Source organism: Phoca vitulina, unplaced genomic scaffold (genome assembly GCF_004348235.1).
Source record: "Phoca vitulina isolate PV1807 unplaced genomic scaffold, GSC_HSeal_1.0 scaffold2, whole genome shotgun sequence".
Taxonomy (NCBI): Eukaryota; Metazoa; Chordata; class Mammalia; order Carnivora; family Phocidae; genus Phoca; species Phoca vitulina.
Window position 1 is genome coordinate 83,019,790 of NW_022589705.1, and position 25,989 is coordinate 83,045,778.

At 41.7% G+C, this 25,989-nt stretch overlaps 1 protein-coding gene and 1 pseudogene across 1 annotated transcript in view; both read right to left on the reverse strand.

Annotated features, from left to right (window-relative positions):
• Positions 1-928: 928 nt before the first annotated feature.
• LOC116638895 lies at positions 929-1,143 on the reverse strand (annotated as a pseudogene).
• An 8,852-nt stretch (positions 1,144-9,995) lies between these two features.
• Positions 9,996-25,989, reverse strand: part of RCAN3 (RCAN family member 3) — a 30,439-nt gene continuing 14,445 nt past the window's right edge. The window contains exons 3-5 of the mRNA XM_032391192.1: positions 12,623-12,796; positions 11,372-11,543; positions 9,996-10,306 (exon numbers count right to left, since the gene is read on the reverse strand). Coding sequence (XP_032247083.1) covers positions 10,122-10,306; positions 11,372-11,543; positions 12,623-12,796 — 531 coding nt within the window. The 3' untranslated portion in view covers positions 9,996-10,121. The remainder of the gene's footprint in view (positions 10,307-11,371; positions 11,544-12,622; positions 12,797-25,989) is intronic.

Consider the following 25,989-nt stretch of genomic DNA (forward strand, 5'->3'; position numbering starts at 1 on the left):
CACATTGAAGGAAGATAGCACCAGGCCAAGAATGAACTTGATTACTTCTTTGAAGCAAAAGGAAATGGTGAATCTAGAGTCGAACGACATGCAATGCTTATTAATTTGTAGCTCAGAGAAGAGTGAGTGATAGGTGTATTTTTCCCCTCCACATGGCAGTACATTTAATAAAGAATCTACATAACTTAGTTGGAGAAACCACTTATATATACACATATAGTAACAGAACAGGTGGCACCTGGTATTTTTCTGAAATATTTATCCGAAAAGGCATAAACATCTCCAATAAAATCTGGATTTCACCTAAATAAGTCACAGCAAAATATTCTCTTCTAGAGCAATAAGAGAGAGAAATAACACACAATTTTAAACTAAACTTAAGGGCGCCTGGGTGGCTCAGATGGTTAAGCGTCTGCCTTCCACTCAGGTCATGATCCCAGGGTCCTGGGATCGAGCCCCACATCGGGCTCCCTGCTCAGCGGGAAGCCTGCTTCTCCCTCTCCCACTCCCCCTGCTTGTGTTCCTTCTCTCGCTTTGTCTCTGTCAAATAAATAAATAAAAAATCTCAAAAAAAAAAAATAAAAAAAAATAAACTAAACTTAATGTAGAATCAGGGGAGGAAAGAGAATGAGATACCGATAGTTTTTTTTTTTTTAAATGTGACAATTTTATGCAGGAACTGCCGAAGTTTTAGTGTTTAATATTTAACAGCACGACGGACCAAGGTCCAAGATGTGGAGTTACCACGTTCAAGAAACTGGTGGGGAGAATCACCCTACAGAGTAACTGTATAGTACGTGGTGAGAAGAACACACACCTTAGGGTAGAAAACCCGTCTACACACAGCAGTCGTTTCAGAAAGCCATTCGGTCTTCTCTCAGCTTGTAAAAATGGTGTTCTGGACTTCAGGGGGAATTAGCCGCCTGCTTCAACCCTTTGGTGTGGCAGGGATCTTGTTTTCACCCTCCAGCTCTGTGTCATGAGGTCGGCAATGTTTTTCTCCAGGTCGTCAATGCGACTGCTCATGTCATCAATTCTTCCGATGATCCGGTCGGACATGGTCCGAAATTTTTCTTGCATCTGTCGGAGTGTCTGCACCACCGAGGCGAGATCCTGCACGGTCTTGGGGTCAGTCTCGGCCATCTCCCCGGTTCTCAGCTTGGCTGGTATGGATAGTTTTTTAATGACTATAGAAAGGTTATATAAAGTCTAATAGTAAATCAGACTTCTCAGTTCACAGCACACCATCATCATTGATCCATATAAGATGCCTCTTATGTATGTATATATGTGTGTAATGTATATCTTTTTATTTGTATATTCTTGCACAATGCACTGCTGTCTATGTATTTTATGTAACGCAAGTGTTACACACATCTCACTGATTACTTTTGTCACTTGGGTCTATTTTTAAGATCCATCCATGTAGCTGGGTATATGGCTACTCTGTTGCATAGTTCTCCATACTGTCAGTTTCCCAGGAGGGGACACCAGCTTGCTTCCTTAAATAATGGTGCAATAAACATTCTCATCATGTCTCCTGATGGACCTGTCTGAGAATACCTTTGGGATATCCTTGGGATATATATACACACACTCCAGGAGCAGAGCTGCTGAGTCAGAGATTTCGTTCTTACTGATATGATTAAGTACTGCCGGATAGTAACTAAACCAGTCTACATTCCCACTGTGTTACATCAGGTGTCCTATATCCCCACCTTTTGGCTATACTGGGCACTATTTGCTTTTTCCATTTTTGAGAGTCTAATAGGTATAAAGTGGCATCTTGTTGCATTAATTACACTAATCAGATTACTGGGCTTGAATGTCTCTCGCAGGGTAACTTTACTTTTCTGTCAATTGCTGTTCATATCCTTAAACCCATTTTCCTATTGGGCTGCTTTTCCTTTGGATTTGCCAAACTACCTCGTATATTATAGGTTTTTTATTTATTTTTTTTAAAGATTTTAAAATTTTTATTTATTTGACAGAGAGAGAGACAGCGAGAGAGGGAACACAAGCAGGGGGAGTGGGAGAGGGAGCAGCAGGCTTCCCGCCGAGCAGGGAGCCCAATGGGGGCTCGATCCCAGGATGCTGGGATCATGACCTGAGCCGAAGGCAGACGCTTAACGACTGAGCCCCCCAGGCGCCCCATATTATAGTTTTTTATCCCATATTAAGATTGCAAAATATCTTCTCCCTGTTGTTTGTCAACATTGTCCATGGCAGTCTTTATTGACTCTAAATTGTTCATTTTGATGTATCAAATTATTACCATATAGTCTATGCTTTTTAAAGGTTTATCAAGTCTTTCTCTTCCTCTAGGTCACAAAGGTATTCTCCTACAAACCATTCTATTAACCCTATAGTTTTACATTTCATATTCCAGTCTTTAACCCATCTTGGAATCCATCTCTGTATGCACTGTTTGATGGGGAACCAGGTTTCATTGACTTACATATACTAAGCCCATTTTCCCAACACCATCGGCTAGACAGTGTAGGCTTTCTCTATTTATTTATGATGGCTCTTTATTGTACATTAACTTTCTCATGTAGACACAGGGGTCTCTACTCTTTTTTTAAAAATTTTGATTTTTCTTGCATTAAACTCATGTAAGTTTGTAGGTTGTCTTAGTATTTGGCAGGACAAGTCCTCCATCTTTTTTCTTTCTAAGGTTTCTTAACTACTTATTTCTTTATTCTTCCATCCAAGTTTTAGAATAAGTTTAATGAGTGTGTTATAAAAATATAGCCAGAATATTGACAGATTCCAATGCATTTATAATTTGGAAAAACTTTGACATTCCTAAAATATGAAGTTATCCTATTTAAAAGTGTGTACTTAAATTATCCAAGTCCTTATTAGAATTTGAAAGTTTGTTTATGCTGATGTTTTGTTGCAATTATGAGTGTTAGCTTATTGCTTCTTGTATTTTGGTCATTGATGGTATAAGGAAATGCTACTGATTTTTCTAAATTATTCTTGTGTTTGGCAACTTTGCTGAGCTTTTATAGATTCTAATAGTTTTATCAACTTGGTTTTCCCATTCATTAAATCAGGAAGGCTCCTCTGATGCCCAATCTTACAGTTCTCTTGGTTAGAGAAATAAAGAAATTTTAATTCACAGACCTATCCTTTAATCGGGCCCCAAGATTTTAGTAGAATGTTTCTCTAAATTCCTCGAGGAGCAGTACAATAAAATGCTTCTGGACAAAAGGGCTCCATAGCTAATTAGATTTGATAAACACAGTATATCCGTTTGGAGCCGCAGAATGCACAAATTAAAAAGGTCCTAGGAGCACTGCAATAGAAACTGTTCAACTTTTCCAAACATTTTGACCACAAGCTTTTCCCAAATAACATTACTATCAAAATACCTACCCTACAAATTACTTATATTTACACCTTCTATGTCTCCGAAGACTGGGGGAAGTTTGGCAAGATTTGAGATGTTGCCCATGTGTATAAGAATTTTAATCCTTTCTCCTTCTAGATTCGAACCATATTGTGATGTGTTCAGAGAAGGCAGAGGGAATTTCTGTTCAGTCCTGCTATCCAGTTCAACATGTGTCTTGGTGATAATTGGCCTCTGACACATACACTGTTGAATTTAACGTTTAAGTCAGCCTATTTTTATGAGGCAAATTACTTAAACCTTTATTCTTGTATTTTCTATTCTTCATTTAAAAAATCACTTTATCCTCAGGTTATGTGCAGTGGTTCTACAACTTGCTGTTTCAGCCCAGGAATCCTCTGCTGAAGTGCAATCTCATGCCAAGACCATTCTGCACCAGGAATGCAACTGGGCTTGACGCGGGGCGCAAGGCCCCAGTGACTGGGAGCCCAGCTCCCCCTGGAGGCAGCGCCAAGGAACACATCTTGGAAAAGCATCTGTTAAAGGAGAAATGTCCCCAATTGCTCTGCTTTAGTGTTACTGAAACAAAAACACTGACGATTCTAAGAACCTTTGAATCCTAATACTTTTCTCCTGAAAAATTAAAGTTTAACAGAGTAGTGGAGCAGGGTCCACCTGGGATGGAGGCGGGAAACTAGGTTTCTAGTCCCTGGTTAGCTACCATCCAGATGTGTGAATTTCACAATGCCTCCTGGACCATTTACTTGTAAAGCTGCGTGTGGGGATGTGGAGGGTGCTTGGAACTGTGCTGCTGAGCTCTCACAGGGGCTGGGGGTTGGAGGATACCCTTTGGGTTCCCACTTCTCCCTTACCCCCTTCAAAGGGAACAGCTGCTTACCTTCTTGTTGGTAAAGTACATTAAACTTTATGTAAGATTTCACTGAACAAAGAATAGAGTTCTATGACTTGAAAATAGGTATATATTAAAAAAAAAATCACTACACTAGATAAACTTTACAGTCATTTTTAGCTTTGATATTTGGATTTGGAGATTTTTTTAAACCAAGAGAGAACATAAGCCTTTACCTGGAATGAATCATTTTTTTTTTTTTAAGATTTTATTTATTTATTTGACACAGAGAGAGAGAGCACAAGTAGGCAGAGCCGCAGGCAGAGGGAGAGGGAGAAGCAGGCTCTCCGCTGAGCAGGAAGCCCGACGCGGGGCTTGATCCCAGGACCCTGGGATCATGACCTGAGCCGAAGGCAGCCGCTTAACCGATTGAGCCACCCAGGCACTCCTGGAATGAATCATTTTTAACTGAGGATAAACCAGGGTAGAGACTTTTCTTGATAAAAAACTCAAACCATCGTGGCTATTTCCAGAGTCGGCAGTGAGTCACCACCTCCAGGTCTGACGCCGGTCCGTATTAACGCTCAACTGGACTCTAGTTAAAGGAACAAACATCGCAGTTCACTTTTCTGTCTTTTTTGTGCTATTACCTAAATGTAAATGATATTTATCAAAAATACTACAAAGAACTCAATTCAACGGATTGATTTTTTAAAAACCCCTAATTTTATTTTTATTAGCTTTAAAAACAAAACTTGTTACAAGTAATCACAAGGATTCCAAAAAACATTACATTCTGCTTTTGTCACTTTGAGAGGACAAGGAGCATTTAAATATCCTAAAAATACAGGAGAGCCAAAGTTGACAAATAACAAACTACTACAAACTATGGATTGTCACATCAGGCACACTAAAATACAGAATACATATATATATATAAATTACTGACCAGGTTTTCAAAGTACAATGAATATTCACTACAATTTATAATACCAGAAAAGTAATGTTCCCCAGAATATAACACAAGATCACAAACATGTTCAGATAAAATTATAAATTCACCTCCTGGAGTTCAATGAAGAGAGAAGTGAAATGAGTGAAAAACTTTTCTTCAAGTTGGAGGACATGCACGATACAGCAGAAACGTAGACGGCTCCCCTCTGGGGCCCCCACCTCAGGGGAGAAGGAGCGGGAAGAGGATGGTAGCAACAGCATTAGCCACCTTGACTCTCCTCAGTCCCTAGTGTGGGTTAGGAAGACTGGGGACTACATAGAAAACAGTACAGAAAAACACGTATTCTCTGCATAGATAGAGATCTTCCACGTGACGAGAATGAACATTCAGTCAAAGCTATGCAGGAACTCCCAGGAGTCTGCGGGACATGGTTTTGCTTCAAAAGGAAACACAGTTCACAAGATAGACCACGCATGCCTAATTTAGTAAAAGGTCCTTACGCTTTTACTTAAATGGACGGAGACACTTTGACTCAGCCCCACATCAGTTCTTCTTAACCTTGGCTGGAAACGTCTATTTTGAAAATGACCATTTTTATAATCTTTTTGGCCAGTAAAACCTAGCAGTTATTACAATCTTCTGTTGCTTTGTTGCTTGTGTATTTGGTATTAATAACAACGCCCTTCAAGTTACTAACATTTTCCCCTGATTCCTGGGTAGAAACAACAATGGCATCTGGCGGACCCATTCCCCAAGGGGAGGTTATAAAATAAATGAGTATTTACTAAGTTGTTGAACGGGGTTCATAAACCTTATTCTTTACGTTTACTTAACTTTTTAAAAAGTGAGCTTCTTTAACAATGGACTTCCCTCCCCAGCTAGGAGGCAACTAATTCCCTCATCTTTTGTTCCATTATTCTGTCACATTTATAAATAATTTGCTTTTGTACAGGAGGATGTAAATGCACGTGTGTAGAAAAGGAGCACAGTGAGTGGGCAAAGGAAGGCTGACCAAAGTCTAGGACTCCAGAGCAAAGAGAGCTACCCACAGACAGGGAACTCTGATGCACCAAAGAATTTCATACATTTTCCACTGCTTAATTATGTCTGAGATCTTCCCCTTTAAGAATAAAGCTATGGTCTGTAGAAGAGCCTATATAAGTCAGTCTTCAGTCTTTACCAGAGCTCCATTTTACAAGCACTGAGTGACGGTGTCATTCCACTGCAAGCTATTTCCAAATCCAGGGAGATCTCATGCTGCTTCATTAGAATCACATCTCAAGTATTACTATTTGTAATTTGATCTCATTACTACTAAAACCTATGAAAGCCCACATAAAATGTCAACACGACCGCTGGCTACCAAAATAACATTATTTAAGTAGATTCCAATCCCAACAGTAAAACGCTAACAAAAACACAAAACGCGGAACATCGGTTTCATTCACAAGACTGAGTCACTGCCTTCACCAGATGTCTCTAATTCACTGTATCCCTTCAGGGGAGATAGAATTCTTTTCCCCTTTTTTGTCTGTCTATAAAGGAGAAAACGCCCGGCGCGGGAGTTGGGAATGCCAATCTAGTCCCCGTGGCCTTCGAAATAAGACGTGTCATCTCTGTTTTCTCATCTGTGTCACACGAGGAGTAGACTACGTCATTCCCAAAGTCGCCTTTGGCACTATGACTGAGATTCTGAGGAAATCTAAGGTCTTCGCTTTCTGTCACAACGTTCTGAAGAGATAGAGTGGCTGTGAGTGGGAAACAAAAGGCCCGTATTCTAGAAGAAGGACGGTGCTGATCCTGCCCTGTGTCCTGGCAGCTCTGATTCGAACACACCATGTTCTATTTAAGCCTTTATGGTGAATGTAAAACTTCCTGGGCTCTCAATTCTGTGGCTAGGTTTAGTGTATAAAGTATGAAGAAGCAAAATGTAAGATGAGTTTGCTCTCCTCCTGATGTTCAGCTCCCCAAGGCAATGGAACTGTTTTTACTGATTCTGTCTCTTAGCACCTTCAACTAGTTGATGCTCACACGAGCGCACTTTTTAAATGGGTTTATTTCCAGTTTCGTCAGGCAGGTATGTCGAAAGAGCCTAGAACACAGGAGCCAATGCACCACTGCACTGCAGGTTCTGTTGACTATCCTTATTATAAAGTGTTAGGATTTTCTTATCCTTCACAAATGCTTTTTTCCTAACACAAAGCATCATCTTCTTTCCTCACGATGCTCTAATGAATTTGATTCCTGAGATGAAGCTACGATTTCTAAAGAGAGCAAGGCTACTATACTATCAGAGTTAAATCTAAGTAATAACTCAATTTCCAAAAAGAAAATGTACCTAAACTTATTAAAAGGAACTTTAAAAAAGTACACGAGACTCATCTCTTACAAGATGGTTACATGAGCTGGATATAAAATAGCCAAGAAAGGACAGAGACCCTAATACTTGTTGAGATCCTGGTTGATTTCACCATATTTAAAAGTTAATGGGCATTTAATACTTTTTCTTTTAGAGTTTACCTTATGGAAAGAATGAAAATATTAATGTTCTCCATTCAGAAAACTTTAATATGTGTACATATTAAATAATGTATATTTTGTATTTAATATATATTTATTTTGGTTTAAGTTTTTCTTCAACTTATTCAATACTCTCAAAACAATAAATACAGAGAAAAGAAATATTTGCACTGCTTGACTTTAAAAACAGGTTATGTAAGTTAGGAATAGACTATTCTTTAATTGGAAAGAAGACCATGAAAGCCAAGCCAAATAACAAAACATTATGGATTTTGATCACTTAGAAAATTAGTTAATAAATATTACCTAAAAGGAAATTTTAAAATTCTCAACTGTTGAAAATACATACATTTCCTGACTTAACAAGGTCCATTCTGCAAATGATAAGTTACTGCAGCCAGAGAAGATCAAACACTGGCAAAATGGTGAATTTGGGAGTGCAAAGTAAATTTATTAAGTGGCTGTCAGTTAAACTGCCAAATGATGATCTGAATTTAATAAACTGCTTATGGAATCACAAATCTCAACTGAATTTATATTGAGAATGAGCCCGGGTAGACATATATAAATAGGACAGCTTATCATCTCAGAGTATTTGAGGGCAAGAAAAAATATAAAACTTTTTTTTGGCAACATGGTTTAAGTCCTCAGAAATAAAACCTACCATAATAAGAACCTCTAAACCACGAAACATGCTACCAAAAATGTACGGACACCATGGCGTGAATTTCTGTATTCTTCCTTCTGGGTAGTGGCGGCCGCATCGGTTTATCAGTCCAAACTCCTGTGTGCAGCCCCTTCGCACACATACCAGGGAGCTCCAGACACGTGACATACAGAGAAGACAGGACGGTGACCAAAGCAAAGTTTTCTTCGTTATGAGACTTTTCTATAAAGGGACTGCCAAGTCTGAGCAGACCACAGAAAGGTAAAAAGATGCTTGTTTCTGCTTTAGGAGCTTCAACTACCCACTCCTGAAACACCAGTAAGAAACAGTTCTGTTTTAGGGGAAAATGCCAACTGTCAGCCAGGGTAAAATGTTGCACCAAAAACAAAGTCTGACGAATGGAATGATCTTGATGTCCCCCATCTTTCCCTGATTCATAGAAAAAGAATATGTGTGCCTTTTCTTTCAGAGCAAACTGGAAAATGTTTAAGGAGACAATTTAAAAAAATGGTCTTCTGAAAATCTTATCATTACCTTTTCTAATTTGCAGTCTCTGAATGACACACACATGTATAACATTAAAAAACTCAACCGGTGGCTGAGGACAGTTGGGGATGCCACGGGCTTAGCACACGGTCACAGACGGCAGACCGCCATGGCCCCCTGAGGTCATAATCAGTCAAACTTATGGGTGGCATGTCCCGCTTCCAAAGTAGCAGTTCTCTGGGAGGGACGACGCATCAGGGACAGTGGTCCGTACGGCACTTTCCTCTTTCAAGCAAGAGTAACAGGGAAGAGAGTAACATGCACACAGATTTGTGCCACTTGAGTCCAATGGTCAAAGTGAATTTGGCTTTTCCTCCCCAAAGCTAAAGAAAAAAACGACTGGAGAAAAATGATTCTCTATGAGTTATTCTAGATTTCAGATCTCTTCTCGTGCCAAAAATTTCATGTATGTGGAATAACCACCTTTGATCAATAGATTAGCTGGAAGCTATTATACCATTACCAAATACCCACATTAGATTATTAATAATCGTGAGACTATTTTTGAGTTCATAGAAATGGTACTGCACTCGGGGGACTATAGCTTTAGTTTTGGGGGGGCCATGCTACATGGAGTCAGGGAAATGAACAGTGCTGGAGGGAGCCAGGAATCAGACAAATCTCCTAATTTGCTACTGCTTAAAAATGGTCAAGAGTTGCAATATGTTGGGGGCTGATCCTTTCGTTTAAAGTGCTGTTCAGAATAGCTGTTAAAATTTTGAACAGGTAAAATCAGCTGCTACTCTCTATCTCCATGTCCGCAGCCGGGTGTGGTGGCAACACACAGCCTCATCCACACACACCCCCAGCCCCCCCCCCCCCCATGCGCCCCCAGCCTCACCACCCCCACACGCCCCCAGCCTCACCTCCCACACACAAACCCCCAACCTCACCCCCACCCACACCCCCCCACCCTCCCCCCCCACACACGCCCCCAGCCTCACCCCCCTACACAAGCCCCCAGCCTCACCCCCCCCCCCGCCCCCCGCCTCCCCCACACACACACATGCCCCCAGCCTCACCCCCCATAACGCGCCCCCAGCCTCACCCACACACACACACACACATGCCCCCAGCCTCACCCACACACGCCCCCAGCGTCACCACCCCCCACATACACGCCCCCAGCCTCACCCCCACACGCCGAGCCGCGGTGCGCCAGAAGGGGCAGGGACCTCCAGTGCGGAGCCCCCGGGGGGCAGCTGCCTGGCACCAGCCAGAGGCCTCACAGTGCCCCATCGAAGGTCTGGGGCTCACTCAGTGCTGCGGCTGGAGGCTCGGGGCGCCTCGTCTGGGTAATTTTCTGTTTGGGGTTTTTTGTTTCTTCTTCCTCTTCAGTTTCACTTTCGCAGACATGAACCACCACGCTCGGCGTTGACTCCGTTCCAGCATGGAGCTCGTATTTCTCTCCTGGGGAGGTAAGCAGCAGAAAGAGGAGTTTGTCTCTTGAAACTTTGTTCTACTCTTATTTTAATTGCCAATTATTGGCTTTTAGATCCCATGTCAGAGCACTTTACCTCGCTTTCGCCTTTAAGGTTCTTATACAGTTTTGCCCTTTGAAGAAATTAGCTGGTGGGGAGGACTGAGGTCTCGGGAGTTAAAATGGAAATGCTAATGACTGTTCTATGGACAGTATGAGTGAACCTGTTTAACTTCAGAATGGTTTCAGTTTTCCCTCGGGAGACACCTGTAAGGTTCCAGGCAGCAACCTCTTTATTACAGGACCTCACACATGCACCCTGCTCTAATGTCTAAAAACACCACCAAGCCACCTCCCTTCAAAATGCCTCTTGTATCCCTTTCTAAGAGACGTAACATTACTGTAGGTGGACAACTCGTGTGAACCAGCCAGGCACTCATTTCCTAGATTATTTTAAAGGGATGAAAGAAATCAAAGAGAAGAAAAAGAAGAAATGAACAGTAAGAGAAGAATTTGGAAGGAATAATAATAGTATTGCCATTAATTCCTTGAAAGAAGTATTCAACGTAGAAGTCTGTCTGGTACTTTGATGGGACGGGGGAGAAGGTAACTAACATTCACTGAGGGCCTGTTATGTACTAGGAGGATGTGCAGCAGTTAGAATTGAGGTTATGTTTATTGAGTATCAAGTATATATCATTTAATCCTTATTAACCACACTGAAAGGTAGCTATTATGATCGCTATTTTAGATGAGAAAATGGGCTCAGAAACTGAAGCTAAGTAACTTGCTCAAGATCACAAAGTTAGCAGGGTACCTGGCTGGCTCAGTCTGTGGAGCGTGCGACTCTTGGTCTCAGGGTTGTGGGTTCGATCCCCACATTGGGTGTAGAGATGACTTAAAAGTTAGCAAACACTAGAGTTGGAACCCAGGTTTGTGTGACTTTATCCTCCACTCTGATCATGTTGCCACTGGTTGGCTAGAACGCAGATCGTGGAATATGGTCTTTAATACAAAAGTTTCTTGGGAAAAAAAATTAGGAAAGAGTTTGTTACCTGGTCCCAGTTTGGAAACCGCACAGAGTAAGTCATAGTTTATAACAGGCATTCCGTCTTCCCCCTGCTTCCAGCCCACAGGCGGCGAGGCGGGAGGGGAGATGAGGAACTGTTTGACCGGCTGCGGGGGCAGTAAATACGACTTGTCCCGGGTTTCACTGGACATCTGTACCTGCGGGCAAGGAGATGCTCAAAACCAGCCTGTGACTGGACTGTTTCTTCATTTTCATCGTGAGGCTAACCGTTACACTTCTTTGGAGAAAAGGAAAGATTTCTCCTCGGCAGCCTGTAACTCCCAGCGGTGGCAGCTGGGTCTGTGTGGTTCACGGCCAAGCGCACGGTGCATGGCACAGAGCCCACGCGCCCCGGGTGCCCAATAAATGACCACCGAATGACAACATGAACCGCTAAGGAGACGAACAAACAATGAATGGTAACAAACCTGACTTCCGATTGTACTTATCTATGTCTTTTTCTGAATTCCAGTTTTAGAAGAGATTAGGTTATATCGTCTCCATAGCTCCACCAAGAAACATCCTGACAACTTTCATTTACATTTTCATTTGGAGCATGAGACAACAAACAAATCCCTTTTTTTAAGTTTGAAAGCTAAGACCAAAACACTTTGTTGGCGCACTTAATAAATGAGTAGAAGTCTAATGTCTTTATGTCCTCAGTTCTTCTGAGGAGAAATTGGTTTGCAAGTGCTACCCAGGCAGGATGAGAATAATAAGCATAGCTGATTCTCGGTAACCAACAGGTTCCTCTGCAATTGCAAAGTCTGGCCCAACCTCTCCGCAGTGCCACGCCACCTCCCTGGTCAGCCCCAGGCTGGCAGCTATTTTCAGTGGGGTGTCTCCTGAATTCCAGAACACAGAGACGACTTCAGCAACTATTTTCTCAATTCTCCCAAGGCTGTCACATCCCGAATGCCAGATTCTAGACGCACAGGAGGAAAGTCAATTCACTGATCTTAAGGTGTGAGGACTTCACCCTCATGGAACCCCAGTTGAGAAAAGCTGCCAGAAAGATGAATTCCTTTCATGTTTAGCATAAGTAAAACAAAGTGGGGGGGGGGCAAATATCCTTAATATTTATTTATCTGTAAAATAAAGGAAAAATATTTTTATATCACTTCCTGATTAGGATTGTTTATTTCAAAGACTGCTGATATACTCATCAGGAAAATGGAGGATTGATAGTATTTCGGGATGGAGGAAAAGAGGTTGAGAGAACAGCATCACGAGGTACCTGGGCAAAATACAGCTTCAGCTTCTTCCCGTTGAAGTCCGTTTCGTTGAGTTCTATTCGTGCTCTTGCTGCTGCTTCGGGTTTGCTGAAATTTATTCTGACTCTTCTAAAGCTTTTAAACAACTGAAATGTCGCTTGGTCGTCATAGACAGTGAAAAGTGCTTCAAATCTCTCCTAAAAATTGAGGAGCAGCAGGGCAGGGGAGGTGGGGCGGGGGGGAGAAAGAAAACCTTTAGCCAAAGGAAATTTAAATCATTAAACATAAGTAATGGGATGGAACTCATGATTTACCATTTTTCCAAAAAAGGGTACTTTTCTTGCAGGTGGTACATGAACAGGTAACCGTTGTCATATGCTAAATTCTGCAACTTGCACTTACTTTAAAAGTAATTAACGTTATTAAGCATGGTATAGGTTTAAATTATAAAATGAATAAATGTAAAGTATTGTGAAATAAATGTAAGATATAAACAGAGATAGAAACATGCCCAATCACAGAACAAGAACACTGTACCATTTTCAAGGCCCCAGTGTACCAGACTTGTTTTTCCCATCCCATCTCTATCTTCCTTCAAAGCAACCATTTCTGGATTTTGTGCTTATTATTCCCTTGCTTTTCTGTAGAGTTTTACATTTATTTGTATCCCTAAAGACTTAATCACATTGCATGTATTCTTCTGTTAACTTTTTGTAAGCTTTTTTCCTTACATTTTGTTCCTAAGATTCTTCCTTGTTGCAGTAAGTCATTCCTTCCTGCTGCTAGAGACTTTCCACTGTACGGCCATACTGCGATTTATCTAGTGCCGTTGGAATCTGGACCGCCTCGTATTTTCTACTACAGCGGTGCTATGAACATTCTTGCGCACAGCTCTTGGTAACCAAGTGCATGAGTTTCTCTGACTGGACATACCTGTAAATGGAATTCCTGGGCCTTAGAGTTGGCACATCTTTAACTTTAGGAGATAATGACCAATAGTTTCCCAAAGCGTTTGTACCAGTTTACTCTCTACCAGCAGATACATGTTCTAGTTGCTTCCTATCTTTGCCAACGCTTGATAACAGACTTTTTATCAATGGGAGATAGAGACTATGAAATGGGCTCTTAAGTTTGGCTATCACTCACATTTCTCTAAATAATGAGGTTGAGCCTCTTTTTTTTTTTCTTTAAGATTTTATTTATTTGAGAGAGAGGGAGAGAGAGAGAGCGCACGAGCAGGGGGAGGGACAGAGGGAGAAGCAGGCTGAGCAGGGAGCCCAATGTGGGGCTCGATCCCAGGACCCTGGCATCATGACCTGAGCTGAAGGCAGGCGCTTAACCAACTGAGCCACCCAGGTGTCCCAAGATTAAGCCTCTTTTCATGCTTATTGGCCATTTGGGACTCCTCTAAATGTGATATGCCTGTATCTTTTGTCCATTTTTCTACTGGGTTGTCATTTTTTATTGAGTCATGTAAGTTCCATAGAGATACTAGTTCTTTGTCAATTAAATGGCCATTAAATATTTTTTCCCAGCTCTTTTCATTGTGGGGTTTTTCCTTTTTCTCGAGAAATAGAAGTTTTAAATCTGAATATTACTGAATTTATCACTTTCTTCCTTCTGTGTTTTCTGTGTCTTAAGAAATCCTTCTATACTCTGAGATCATATTGATGTTCTCCTGGGTTGCTTTCTCAAAGTATTATGGTTTTACCCTTCACACTTAAGTCTTTCCTCAGCACAAACGATGTTTATGTATCAGGCGCCCCCCTCCCCACCAGCAACCACTACCATTTTTCTATCACTCTACATTAGATTGTATTTTCTAGAATTGTATATCCCAGCTCTGTCTGGAATGGCAGAGTTCCCTGAGATCTAGCTTCAGTGGAACATTTTATATAAATATGCCCTTTTGACATCACTAGCTTTTAATTGGAGGACTTATTCCATTGTTGTGATTACTGATATTTTTGGATGTCTACCATCTTGCTTTATCTACTTCTCTCAGATTTTCTGTGTTCATTGTCTCTCCTTTTTTACCTTCTTTTCAACTGATTTTTCTCATTTTTTTCTACTTACCCCTCTGGATAAAATTTCTATGAAAGATGCTAATGTGCATTTAGCACCTTCTCTAAAGATGCATTATATCCTCCAGCCACAGTCCATCTTTTACAAAGGCAAAACAATGAGATCTTTTTTCTCAAGGTTCATTTGGTAATATGTCATTCCACAAAAATATCATTGTTTGGGAAAAAGTAAAATTGTGTGTGTGTGTGTGTGTGTGTGTGTGTGTGTATCCTAAATGTTTGGGGATAAAATAGAGCAGGAAAGAGGGAGTCATTTTATGAGGCTGAGAAAAAAAAATGGTCCTATTCCCATTTGTTAATAAATTAGAATAATGAGAAAAGCTAATTTCAATTACCAGAATAGCAACATTAAATTCTCTTTACTGGTCACTTTTATGCAAAAGTTTAATAAATGAAATGTAACAAAACAGACCTAAGAAAATTCTCAATACCTTAAGAAATACTCCTTCAGCTTGCCAATAGTAACATAATAAAGGAACCTGGAAATTAGCTTTGTTTTTGGTTTCTGTGAAGATCCTTCAACTATTTGTTGATACTGAAGTAAAAATCATCTGTTAACTTTTCTCACTTTGAATATTTTCCTGCCACTTTGCAACACTTCTCAGTTTGACAAAATATAAAATGATTTGTGATCAATTATATATTCTTTTAATGTTCAAATATCCCTTATAATTCAGAAAACATCATCTGCTTAAAAATTATATTATTTTTGCTCATTCATTTAAAAAATATATATTAAGCAACCAACTGCATGTCAGACCTTTACGCTAAGTGCTGGACTTCCAACTTATCACAAGCTGCTTCAAAGGAAGGTGAACTTTAAGATCAAGCCTGTTTTTATTTATTATATTATCTCTACATATTAGAGTAATATGGACAAATACGTATTATAGATATAGTAAGGACTTTCACATAGCACGTCGGTTCTTAAAAATAAATGTGCACAGGTAAATATATTAAATACTAATAATTACTAACACTTCTAGGCACATTTCAGAGTTTCCTCAGCGTCCATTTCAAAGATGGTTGGCTTTGTCACTTTTTAAAAAAATTAGAATTGAGATTTTGTGAAATTACATTTCATTTAATTCTTGGTGGATGCTCACATTTTGAATACTAAGTGAGTATTAAAATTCCCACGTGAGATAGTTAAGAAATGTGGCACCTGGGTGGCTCAGTCAGCTAAGCATCCGACTCTTGATCTCCACTCAGGTCATGATCTCAGGGTCATGAGTTCAAGCCCTGTGTTCATGAGTAGGCCCAGCATGGAGCCTAGGAAGGAAGGAAGGAAGGAAGGAAGGAAGGAAGGAAGGAAGGAAGGAAGGATCGATCAATACTGAAGGCAGTGGAAATGGAAAGTAGGGAAGACCGAGTTAAGCATGGTTTATATTTGTATTCTGTCAATCTGTACATTAAACAATTTCCCTTGCTGAGGGTAAAAGGACCATGTATTTATTCCTAATTCCCACAACAATGAATTTTTTGTAGTTACAATAACACACTATCTCACAAATTAAACAGCTACTTGCTAATTACATCCTATTTCCTTTCAAAACATTTTTTTTCTCACTCCAGAAATATACTGTAACTGAATGTAACAAGCAGGTGATAGCCATGGGTTCTATGGGTCTCTGTCTTCTAAATTCAAATATCTGTGAATGGATTCAGAATTATACAAAAACGAAGCCATGCAAAAGCCAATCAGTAAGCTTCTTCTAAGTTTTGTTAGATCCTTCTCTTTCTCTCCCATTTTCACGGAGCATAACACAGTTTGAGAAATGTGTGACTTCTCGCCGTGAGGCGCAGTACAGAATACGAATTAACGTGGAGGCAAAATGATCACTGTTTCCTTGTGAGGAACAACGTGAGAGCCCTTGGCTGGTAGCTCCACCCTCCTGTGAACCCACAGGTACCAACAGGTGGATTCCTGAGGCTGCCCCTGACAACCCAGTGTGAGCACTACAAGGGTTCCCACGACTGCAGAGAGGTCATAATCTATCGACATGCGCTTAAAATAACTGGCGAGAAACAATTCATTTGAAACAAAATTATTACTTTTCTCCTTAAAATTGTTTTAGAGATAATTCACTTTTATATGTTTCTGAATTCTTGAGCAATATTAAAACGAACACCATCCTGTTAAAGGGTGATGCTTGCACATTTGCTTCTGACAAGAAAAGGAAGATCCCAGAAAATCCAAATCGCCATGGACCACTCTCTTTTTCTAGCAGTCTCTTAGTATCCCTTCGGGCAGTACATCTATAGGAATAAGACAGTTAATAGTGCCTAAAAATCAATCCCCAAGGCTTTTCCTGTTATAGAGGTTTTCCACAAAATATAGACCAGAAGTTGCCTTCGTATGCTGAAATCACACATGCAATTAGTCAGCAGTAAAAAGGACTACAAATACTTTGCATCTAAAATATGTAAAGACGACATGTAACCAACAGCTTTCTTAGGAATTCCAGAAAAGTACTTTGCAGCTGGGTAACAAGCTGACTAAAGTCATGAGGAGAGAAGAGTAGAAAAGGACTTATGGGAAGGTTGGTTTCAGGGAGGTGAGAGCAGCAGCTAGGTGTATATTTCTGGACCTTTCTGGAAACACCACTGCCCTATCCTCCATCCCCCATCCCAAAGCAGCGAAGGCGAGGCTTATCAATTTCACTGAGGAATAAATTATGAAAATGATTTTGCTGCACCCCTTTGCCTTGGACATAAGAGCCTGAAGAACCCACCATGTCTGCACGTTAAGAACACTTTCACTGTTGAGAAGCAGCAATGCTTCAATCCACTCAGCTGTGAAATTATCTTTGGAGTCCTACGGCAAAAGATTTTTCACATTCTCTGTCTGTAAATCCGAAATAGAAAATTCCATCTCTCCAGCAGGTTCACAGATGTCAGAGACGACGCCTCCATTTCCACCTGGGGAAAGGCAAGTGCCTTTGGTTCTCCTCAACATCACTGCTGACTACCAGGAAGAAAGCCCCCAAACTCCTGGGCATGGTGAATTTAAAACTTTGATCATCTGAGTACTTATAATAGTTCTGGGCCCTACATTCAGAAGTGCCAGAGGGGAGCAGAACACACAGAAAATGTAAAAACCTTCTATAACTGTTCGCTCATAGCATTCATGTTGCCTCAGTACCTTTCCAGATCAGAAAGAGGCATGAAACTAAATTAAAATTCAAGAAAATATGGGAGACTATCTGTTCAGTATTGATTTTTAGGTTTTAATGGTTTATATGTTTACAGATACATACTCTGCCTTATTGGAACATAAGTTCTTAGAGGGCTAGGATTTTCCCCCCGAATCTATGATAACCTTATACCATGTACAAGAAAAGTAGTCAAACCAATGATAAATCATTTTTGATGGTAACAAATTACAAACTGGTACTAGGGTGGGGATGGAAATATTCTTGATGGGGGAGTGTCGACTACATGGGTAGAGACTGTCAAAACTCACCAAACTGCACAGTTAAGATCTGTACCTTTTACTGCAGGCCAAGTATCACCAAATTAAAAACAAAAGAAGAGGGGCACCTGGGTGGCTCAGTCATTAAGCATCTGCCTTTGCCTCAGGTCATGATCCCAGGGTCCTGGGATTGAGCCCCGCATCGGGCTCCCTGCTCCACGGGAGGCCTGCTTCTCCCTCTCCCACTCCCCCTGCTTGTTTCCTCTCTTGCTGTGTCTCTCTCTGTCAAATAAATAAATAAAATTTTTTTAAATGTTAAAAAAATAAAAACAAAAGAAGAAGAGGGAACACAAGATGGGGGACGGGAGGAGGCGGCTACTGGCGTGAGCTGTGGACCAGCTGTGGAGGTGGCCCCTGAGCCCTCACCACTGCTGAGTGCAGCCTGTCAGGGCCAGAGCCTTGCACACCAGTGTCAGCCCCCGACCTGGCCAGGAGCACAGCAAGGCTACTATTTCCATCTTCACTTGGGACAGCGCATCCTTAGTCACCGGTAGTCATCCTGGTTCTAGAAACTTCTTTTTTCTTCCATGGCTAGTTGAGAAAGATGCGGGTGTGTGACTGTGCCTTTCCAGAAGATGTGTGCCCGATGCAGAGGCCACGTTCAAGCAGGTAGGTGGCCAATCACCAGCCTCCAAACACCTAGAAAATAGTTTGTCCCTAGGAGGAGAATGAGATCCACAACCACACTATCACACCTAATTGTGGCCTTAACAGTGAAGCTGGTTAGATGGCAGGCAGGGGCCCTATGTCTAATGAGATCCCAGATCTTGACAGTCCCCCAGCAGCAGTGATGGCCTTTTCTCTTTAGCCTAAAGGTTGGCTGTTTATTGAAAGGAGCAGAGAAGACAGAGGAGCAGACTGCAAGGCCCCCTGGAGGAAAGGGCAGATGGAACAAACCTGTGGAGCGAGCAGATAAAGGAGAAAAGCAGACAATTCTGTCCTGCTCAGCACGTCCTCTCCTGCCCCACCGAGCACTGTGCTATTGGGCATCTTGCAGAGGCAGTCCGGTTACCGCCGGGCATTACCTAATCCAAAGGCTCAAGATGGCCCATGAAACATTTCAGGTTTGTAAGCTCGTCCAGATGCTGGGGCTTAAACATTGTTTTGACCCGAGACACCAGAGATGAGAAAAATCACACAAGTGAGTTCTTCTCTGGAAAACCATGTGAATTTCCCCAGGCACAAGGGAAACGGGGTCAGGCATCCAGACTGCTCTTCAAAGTACCCAGGCTTCAGTGGTCAAGGTCAGGATCATACATTAACGCACAAGGAAACCCATGACTCTGCTCTCCAGGATGTCCAGTTGAATCTTCACTTCCTCTTTCCTGGTCTCCCCATCGATGAAGTAGGAAAGATTAGGGAAGCCCAGGCTCGGCTTGAACTTCATATCCAGCCTCAAGCTTCTCGGAGTCAGGAGAACGGCGCGGGCCAGGCTACGGGTGCTCTGACGGCTCATCACCATGGTGGTCTCTTTCCTGTGACTTTGGTGATAGAGCACTAGCTTTGATGAACATACCAAACCTTCCTCTGTCTGAGAGGAGGACCCAGGTAGATACCATCCATTCCTGAGCAACAGAAGCTCTCTGCTCATTAGCTTTTTATCATGGGTAAAATATTCCTCTCTTCATCCAGTTAATAGAGACTGTTCCCTTCTTCAAACATGAGACCACAAAAGGAAGACCTCAGGAGGAATCCACAACCTGGACAGAAAACTTCAAGAAGGTGTGACGGCTTCTACCAACCATTTATCTTCTGAAGTAACAGGGAGCTCTAGAGCTAGACTGCCTGGATTTGACTACTGGCTCTGTTATGTGGCTGTGTGACCTTGGGCAGGTTGCTTACGTCTGCTGTGCCTAGTTTCCTTACCCGTTCATTGAGGACAATAAAAATACCCACTTCACTGGGTTATTGTGGAGGACAGAGTGAATACTCACAGCTCTTAGAAGGACAACAGTGGGTACTATTACTGCTGCTGACGGAAATAGGGCAGGGCTTTGCCACCAGCCCACTTGCTATTATGTGGTCACAAAAAATAGCTGCTCTTCTGTATGATGTGGATTCCCCAAGAAAGAGGTGAATGCACGGCAATGACACGGCATGAACCGGATGGCCCGTACTGTGAAGGCTGCTGCCGGAAGGGTGGAATCCGCCCTTCCTGAGAGTCCTTTAGTGATTCAGATGCCCCACACTGCTGGAGCAGTCACCTGGGGACATGCCCTCCCAGGAGACCTAGCTGTGCGGGGGGGACACAGTGCACCACTGATTAATGACATCAGTGTCCGTCTTCTCGGGATCTTCGGAGCCTGACCCTGACCCTGCTTCGGAGTAGCAGAGACCGCTGCTTCTCTGTTATGACACTGAGGAACTTGGGTTATTCTGCTATGAACATGGGACTTGAGTTGAGGGCGAGGATGGCAGGAAATTTTTTTTTTTTTGTAGTTATAGCAGAATTCTCTATATTGAAAAAATACATAGTTTTCATTTCCCTGGCTTTTAATCTTTATTAATTTAATCTTTTTGCTTTGTTTGCTACTTCTTAAAATTAACTGTTTGGGGATGGCCTTGAAAATGCTTTGCTATGCATGTATTCATGGTGCCAAGCTAGCACAGGGGAATGAAAAGCCATTTAGGACAAAAGGATATGGCTGATATGAACTTATTAAAGTATAGAAGGAAAATGTGAAGCAGAAAGATAGGATTCTCTTTAATCGAGGTCAGTTATGCACAAAGATCAAGAATGTTCCATCCTTAGGCTTGCCCATGTGACCTCCATCTAGACTCTTCCTCGCTGTTCATCCACACTCACTCATTCAATAAGGCTGATCCTACCCTAGGTGCTGAGACTACAACAAGGACCACATACTGACTGTGATTTGTTCCAGGGTACAAGTTTGTTTCCTGGTGGTGTTTTCTTCAAGGACATTAGAGGGTGAAGATCATTTTGAAAGTTAGAGACCCATGTTTCCAAAGACAATGTAAACTTGAAAGAATGTCGCAAACAGCCATGGGAAGGAACTTATGTGTGTTATTTGTTCTTTAAAAAGAAAAAGGTAGCCTTCTTCTTGATGAACATTTAGTCTAGAAGCTTTTAGCCAAGTAAAGTAGGCACGTCCATGCTGATGGGGAGCAGGGACCTGCAGTGGTCTGAGCAGGGTGTCAGAGTCCCAGTGGGGTGAAGAAGGTGGCCATCTGGGAGGCAGGCCATCTGGGAGGCAGGTTGGGCGCCAGAACCCAACAGGGTTAGGACAGTGTGCCCATGAGGGGCAGCCCAGCGCAGGGCGTGGGAGCTTAGGGAGCTGAGGGGGGTGCCCGTGTGGGAAGACTGCCCAGAGCAGGGGAAGAGGGAAGGTATCTCAGCAAAGGGACAGGCTGACAGGGTGTCGAAGCCCAAGTGAAGGGAGAAGGGTAAGGAGGGAGGTCTGCGCAGGGAGGCAATCCAGTGTAGGGTCGTGGTGCCCCAGTGGGGTCAGGATGTGTCTGTGTAGGAGGGTGGCCCAGCACAGCATACTGGATCCCAAGCAGGGTGAGGATGACGCCGTGGGACTATCAGAACCTGGGTGGGGTGCAGAGGACTTTCACGTGGGGGGTTTGGGTGCAGGGCATTGGAACACAGGGAGCGTAAGGAGGGCGTCCACATGGGAAAGACGGTGGATGGTGGCCATTATATGCAGAGAGAGTGACTGCGTAAGTAAATAATAAGATAATGGAAGCTAGTTTTCTGTCAAATAGGAGTTAAAAACTTGGAACGGGAGAAAACTAGAAATGAATTCTTTAGTGCTAGACTGGAGCCGGAAGTATAACTGGTAACACACATATGCATGTATCTAGATATTACCTGGCTATGTCCACCGAGATGCCCAGGGATGGTGATAGTTAACTCGCACGCATATCCTGGTTTCTAAATAGTTCTCCACTGGAAGGAGTCAGGGCTCCTTGGGGAAATGCTGGATCTAGGGCTGGGACAGGCAAGGTACAAGATAATTCTGGAATATCTTGTTGTGTTGGAGAGTTTAAGGTGTACTCAAAGAATGATGCGCACATGTCAAAGAGACACAGAAGCCATCTTGAAGGGGCCACCACTGGCTGAACCAGGGACAAATCACAGTCATGACAGTTCACAGGTAATGACCAAGGAAGAAGATCGGAAATCATGAATTGTACGGGTATAAGTAAATGATTATGTTAAAACTCTGATGGGGAAATAGGACATTTACAAATACCTCCCACAAAATAATTATTAATTACAAGGAGAAAGAGAGTAACCGGACAGTGGCCACACCTGGCAGACACCACCTCAGTCAGGGCTCCAAGTGAATTTTGTTGGGAGTAGGTCAAATGTCACCACCTGACGGGGCGTCGTGACAAGAGCATCACTTCTGTGACATTCCTGCCAAAGACGCACAACCTGAATCTAATCCCGAGCAAACATCCCACAAGCCCAAATTGAGAGACGTGCAATAAAATAACACGCCTATAATCTTTGAGTGTGAATACCAAGAAAGACCAGGGGAGACTAGAAATCCTCCCAGACTGAAGGAGACTAAAGGCGTCTGACATCTAAATGCAATGCTTCAAAAGGAACTGGATTTTTTTATATAAAGGACATTATTGAGACAACTGGCAAATCTTGAATGGGGGCCTGAGGATGAGAAGGGTGTAATATACCAGTGTTAATTTCCTGAATTTTGTGTTTTCTGCTAGGAGAAGGCCCTTGTTTGCAGGAAACACATATTGTAGTATTGGGGTGATGGCCATCATTGTTGGCAACTGAACCTCAAAACGGTTCAGGAAAAAAAAAGTTCTTTGTACTCCCAAACCAGTAAAGATATTTTGATGTGTACTCCCAATATATTTTAATCGTGTATCTACTTATTTATATATATACACACATACATACACATACATACGTTAGACATGTTCTGCTGCCCTTATCTCATCTATAAAACTTGTAAAAATGGAATGTCAATCAGATTAGGAAAATAGAAAGGACGTGGTTACCGAAATTAGTTTATGAAGCTTCAACATAAATGTAGGGAGTACTGGTATCCTGACCCCGCAGATGATGCTCCCAGTCTTACTCCGCACAGACTTAATGAGCAGCCAGCTCAAAAGCTGGGCTCTGGGCCAGGCAGTGTGGTGGTGACACACGTGCCCATTCCCGAGCTGGCTCACTCCTGAGTTCTCTGCACCCACGGGAGCCCTGCTCTGGACAGATGAGGAACATCCACACATGGGTAATGCAGCTGTTTCTTAGAATCTAAGAGCCTTGAGTCCTGCCTTGATGTGGGGAATGGCAGATCTTTCCCAACTGAAATGAGATTATTGGGGGGAAAAAAAAAATCTCTGATGCAGGATAGAAGGCATTTTGACTCTATGGACACATTAAAGTTATCTGAATGATGGTAGGATAAATTTCAATTACATTATAGGGAGCCAAGGATGACTCAGTATTATACTGGTTCTTTCTCATCATTCAGGTTTCTCAGGTCTCAGCTCAAATGCCACTTCTGCAGACAGGTCTGCCCTGACCACTCTCGTTAAGAATGACCACCCATCAAGTCACTCCCTATCCCTCCACTGTTTTATTTTCTTCACAGTACATATTCTATCGGAATGGCTTACTCACTTGCTTGCGTGTTAATTTTCCTCTCCCTATGCTCCACAAGGGCTGGCACCTTGTTCACCGTGGTCTCCCGAGGGCCTGTAATAACCGTGGCTGGTACAGCGCTCAACAGACACTGCGTCTGTGCACCAAGCCAGAATGCGGCATCTGTAAACCCATGATGTCTAAGACCATGACAGCGAAGCCCCTTGTAATTCGGTGACATCTGAATATTGCCGATAATCAGGATGCCTAGATTACCTAATGAAATGATTCAAAGTCCTTTTTAACTCTAGGTTTTGAGATAATGTATTCACGATGGAAACCAGAAATATAACTGAAGGTAAGTGGAGATAGCAACATTTCAAAAGCTCCTGAGATATTTGAAAATCCCTAAGTGTTATAATATACTGTCGTGTGTGGTCTGAGGACCCAGCGCGAGTCCATGAACTTGCTACTAGTCCACGATAAGGCTCACTAGAGAAGTTGAGAAGAAGTGTCTAGAAACATTTTGGCAAGTTTACATTGCTGTGACATTAATCGGTCTGTGATAGTTTGGAGGAAAAACCTGGTCCTCCACTAAGCAGTGAGTTTGAGAAGCATCTGTTCATAGTTTATCCAGAAATTCACTAAAAAGTAGTAGAAATGTGAATGACCAGACTGGCAAAAATCTTAAATTCTGAAAATAGAAACTAATGATGTAATGTATGGTGATTAACATAATAAAAAAAAAGTGCGCCTTTGACTTACCAAAAAAAAAAAAAAAAGAATGTATCGGTGATGCTGTGGTGCAATAGGAAGTCTTACATGGCTGGCAGGAATGCAAACAGGTACAGCAACTTTAGAGACCATTGGACAGTATTTGCTAGGATTGAAGAAATGCAACCTTATGAGCCAGCAATATCAGTCCTAGTTATATACCCTGAGGAACCCCCTTGCACCCCCACATATATAGGACATACACAGAACATTTAACATCACATTAACATTGCAACAGCAACCTATCAAAAATAACCTAAATGTCCAACATAAGAAGGGGTAAACAAATTACCCCCATAAGAAGGGGTAAATTTATAGAATGGGACATTAGACAGCAAGCGAAACAATACATATTTCAACATGGATTAATCTTACAGATAAAATGTTGAGGGGAAAAAAAGAATTCATACTATATGCCATTTATATAAAATTTAAAATAATGTAAAATGACGTATTTCACTAGAGTTTTAAGCATACAGATCCTGCACGTTTTCTTAGATTTATACTTCAATATTTCGTGGTGCTACTATAAATGGTAATGTTTTTTAAATTTGTTTCCAGATGTTTACTGCTAGCATAGACGGTACAGTTGATTTTGTATATTGACCCCATATCCTACAATCTTTCTGAACTCAGTTATTAGTTCTGACAGTTTCTATGTCAATTCCTTTCCAAATGGACAATCATATCAATTGCAAATAGAAGATTTTAAAAATACAGTTGACCCTTGAATAACATGGGTTTGAAGTGTGGGTCCACTTATACGTGGATTTTTTTTTATGCAGTATAGTCCTGTACGTGTATTTTATCTTTCTTGTGATTTTAATAATTTTTTCTAGCTTACTTTATTGTAAGAATACAGTATATAATACATATAACACACAGAGTATAAATAGTATAAAAAGTATAAATAACGACTATTTATGTTATTGAGAAGGCTTTTGGTCAACAGCAGGCTATTGGTCATTAAATTTTGGGGGAATCCAAAGTTTTCAACTCCATGGACGGTCAGTGCTCTTAACCCCAGCATTGTTCAAGGGTCAACCATAGTATATATATATATACATACACAGTTAAGTTGAACCAGAAGAAATACCAATATTTGACCATCTGACCTATAAATACAGCAATTTCATATGGTTAGACTTAATAAAAAAGTTGAAATTGCATGGGAAATCATAAGCACTGAGTTCAGGATAATGGTTATCTGTGGGAGGAGACAGAAGGGGTTCAATTATATTAGTACAATTTTATTAGCTAAATTGGATGGGTACATGGGTTTTCTTCATGTTAGTCTTTATCCCTTTCAAGTGACCTAAAAATTGCCCTTTGTTTAAGAGCTTGGGATGGTGCCTTCACACAAGAGAAATAACCAAACTTGGAAGTCATTCACCTGTGTCTCACCTGGACGCCTTGGGTGAGCGGGGGCCAAGGCAAGGTCGCACACAGGGAGCTTGTTTGGGGAAGTGA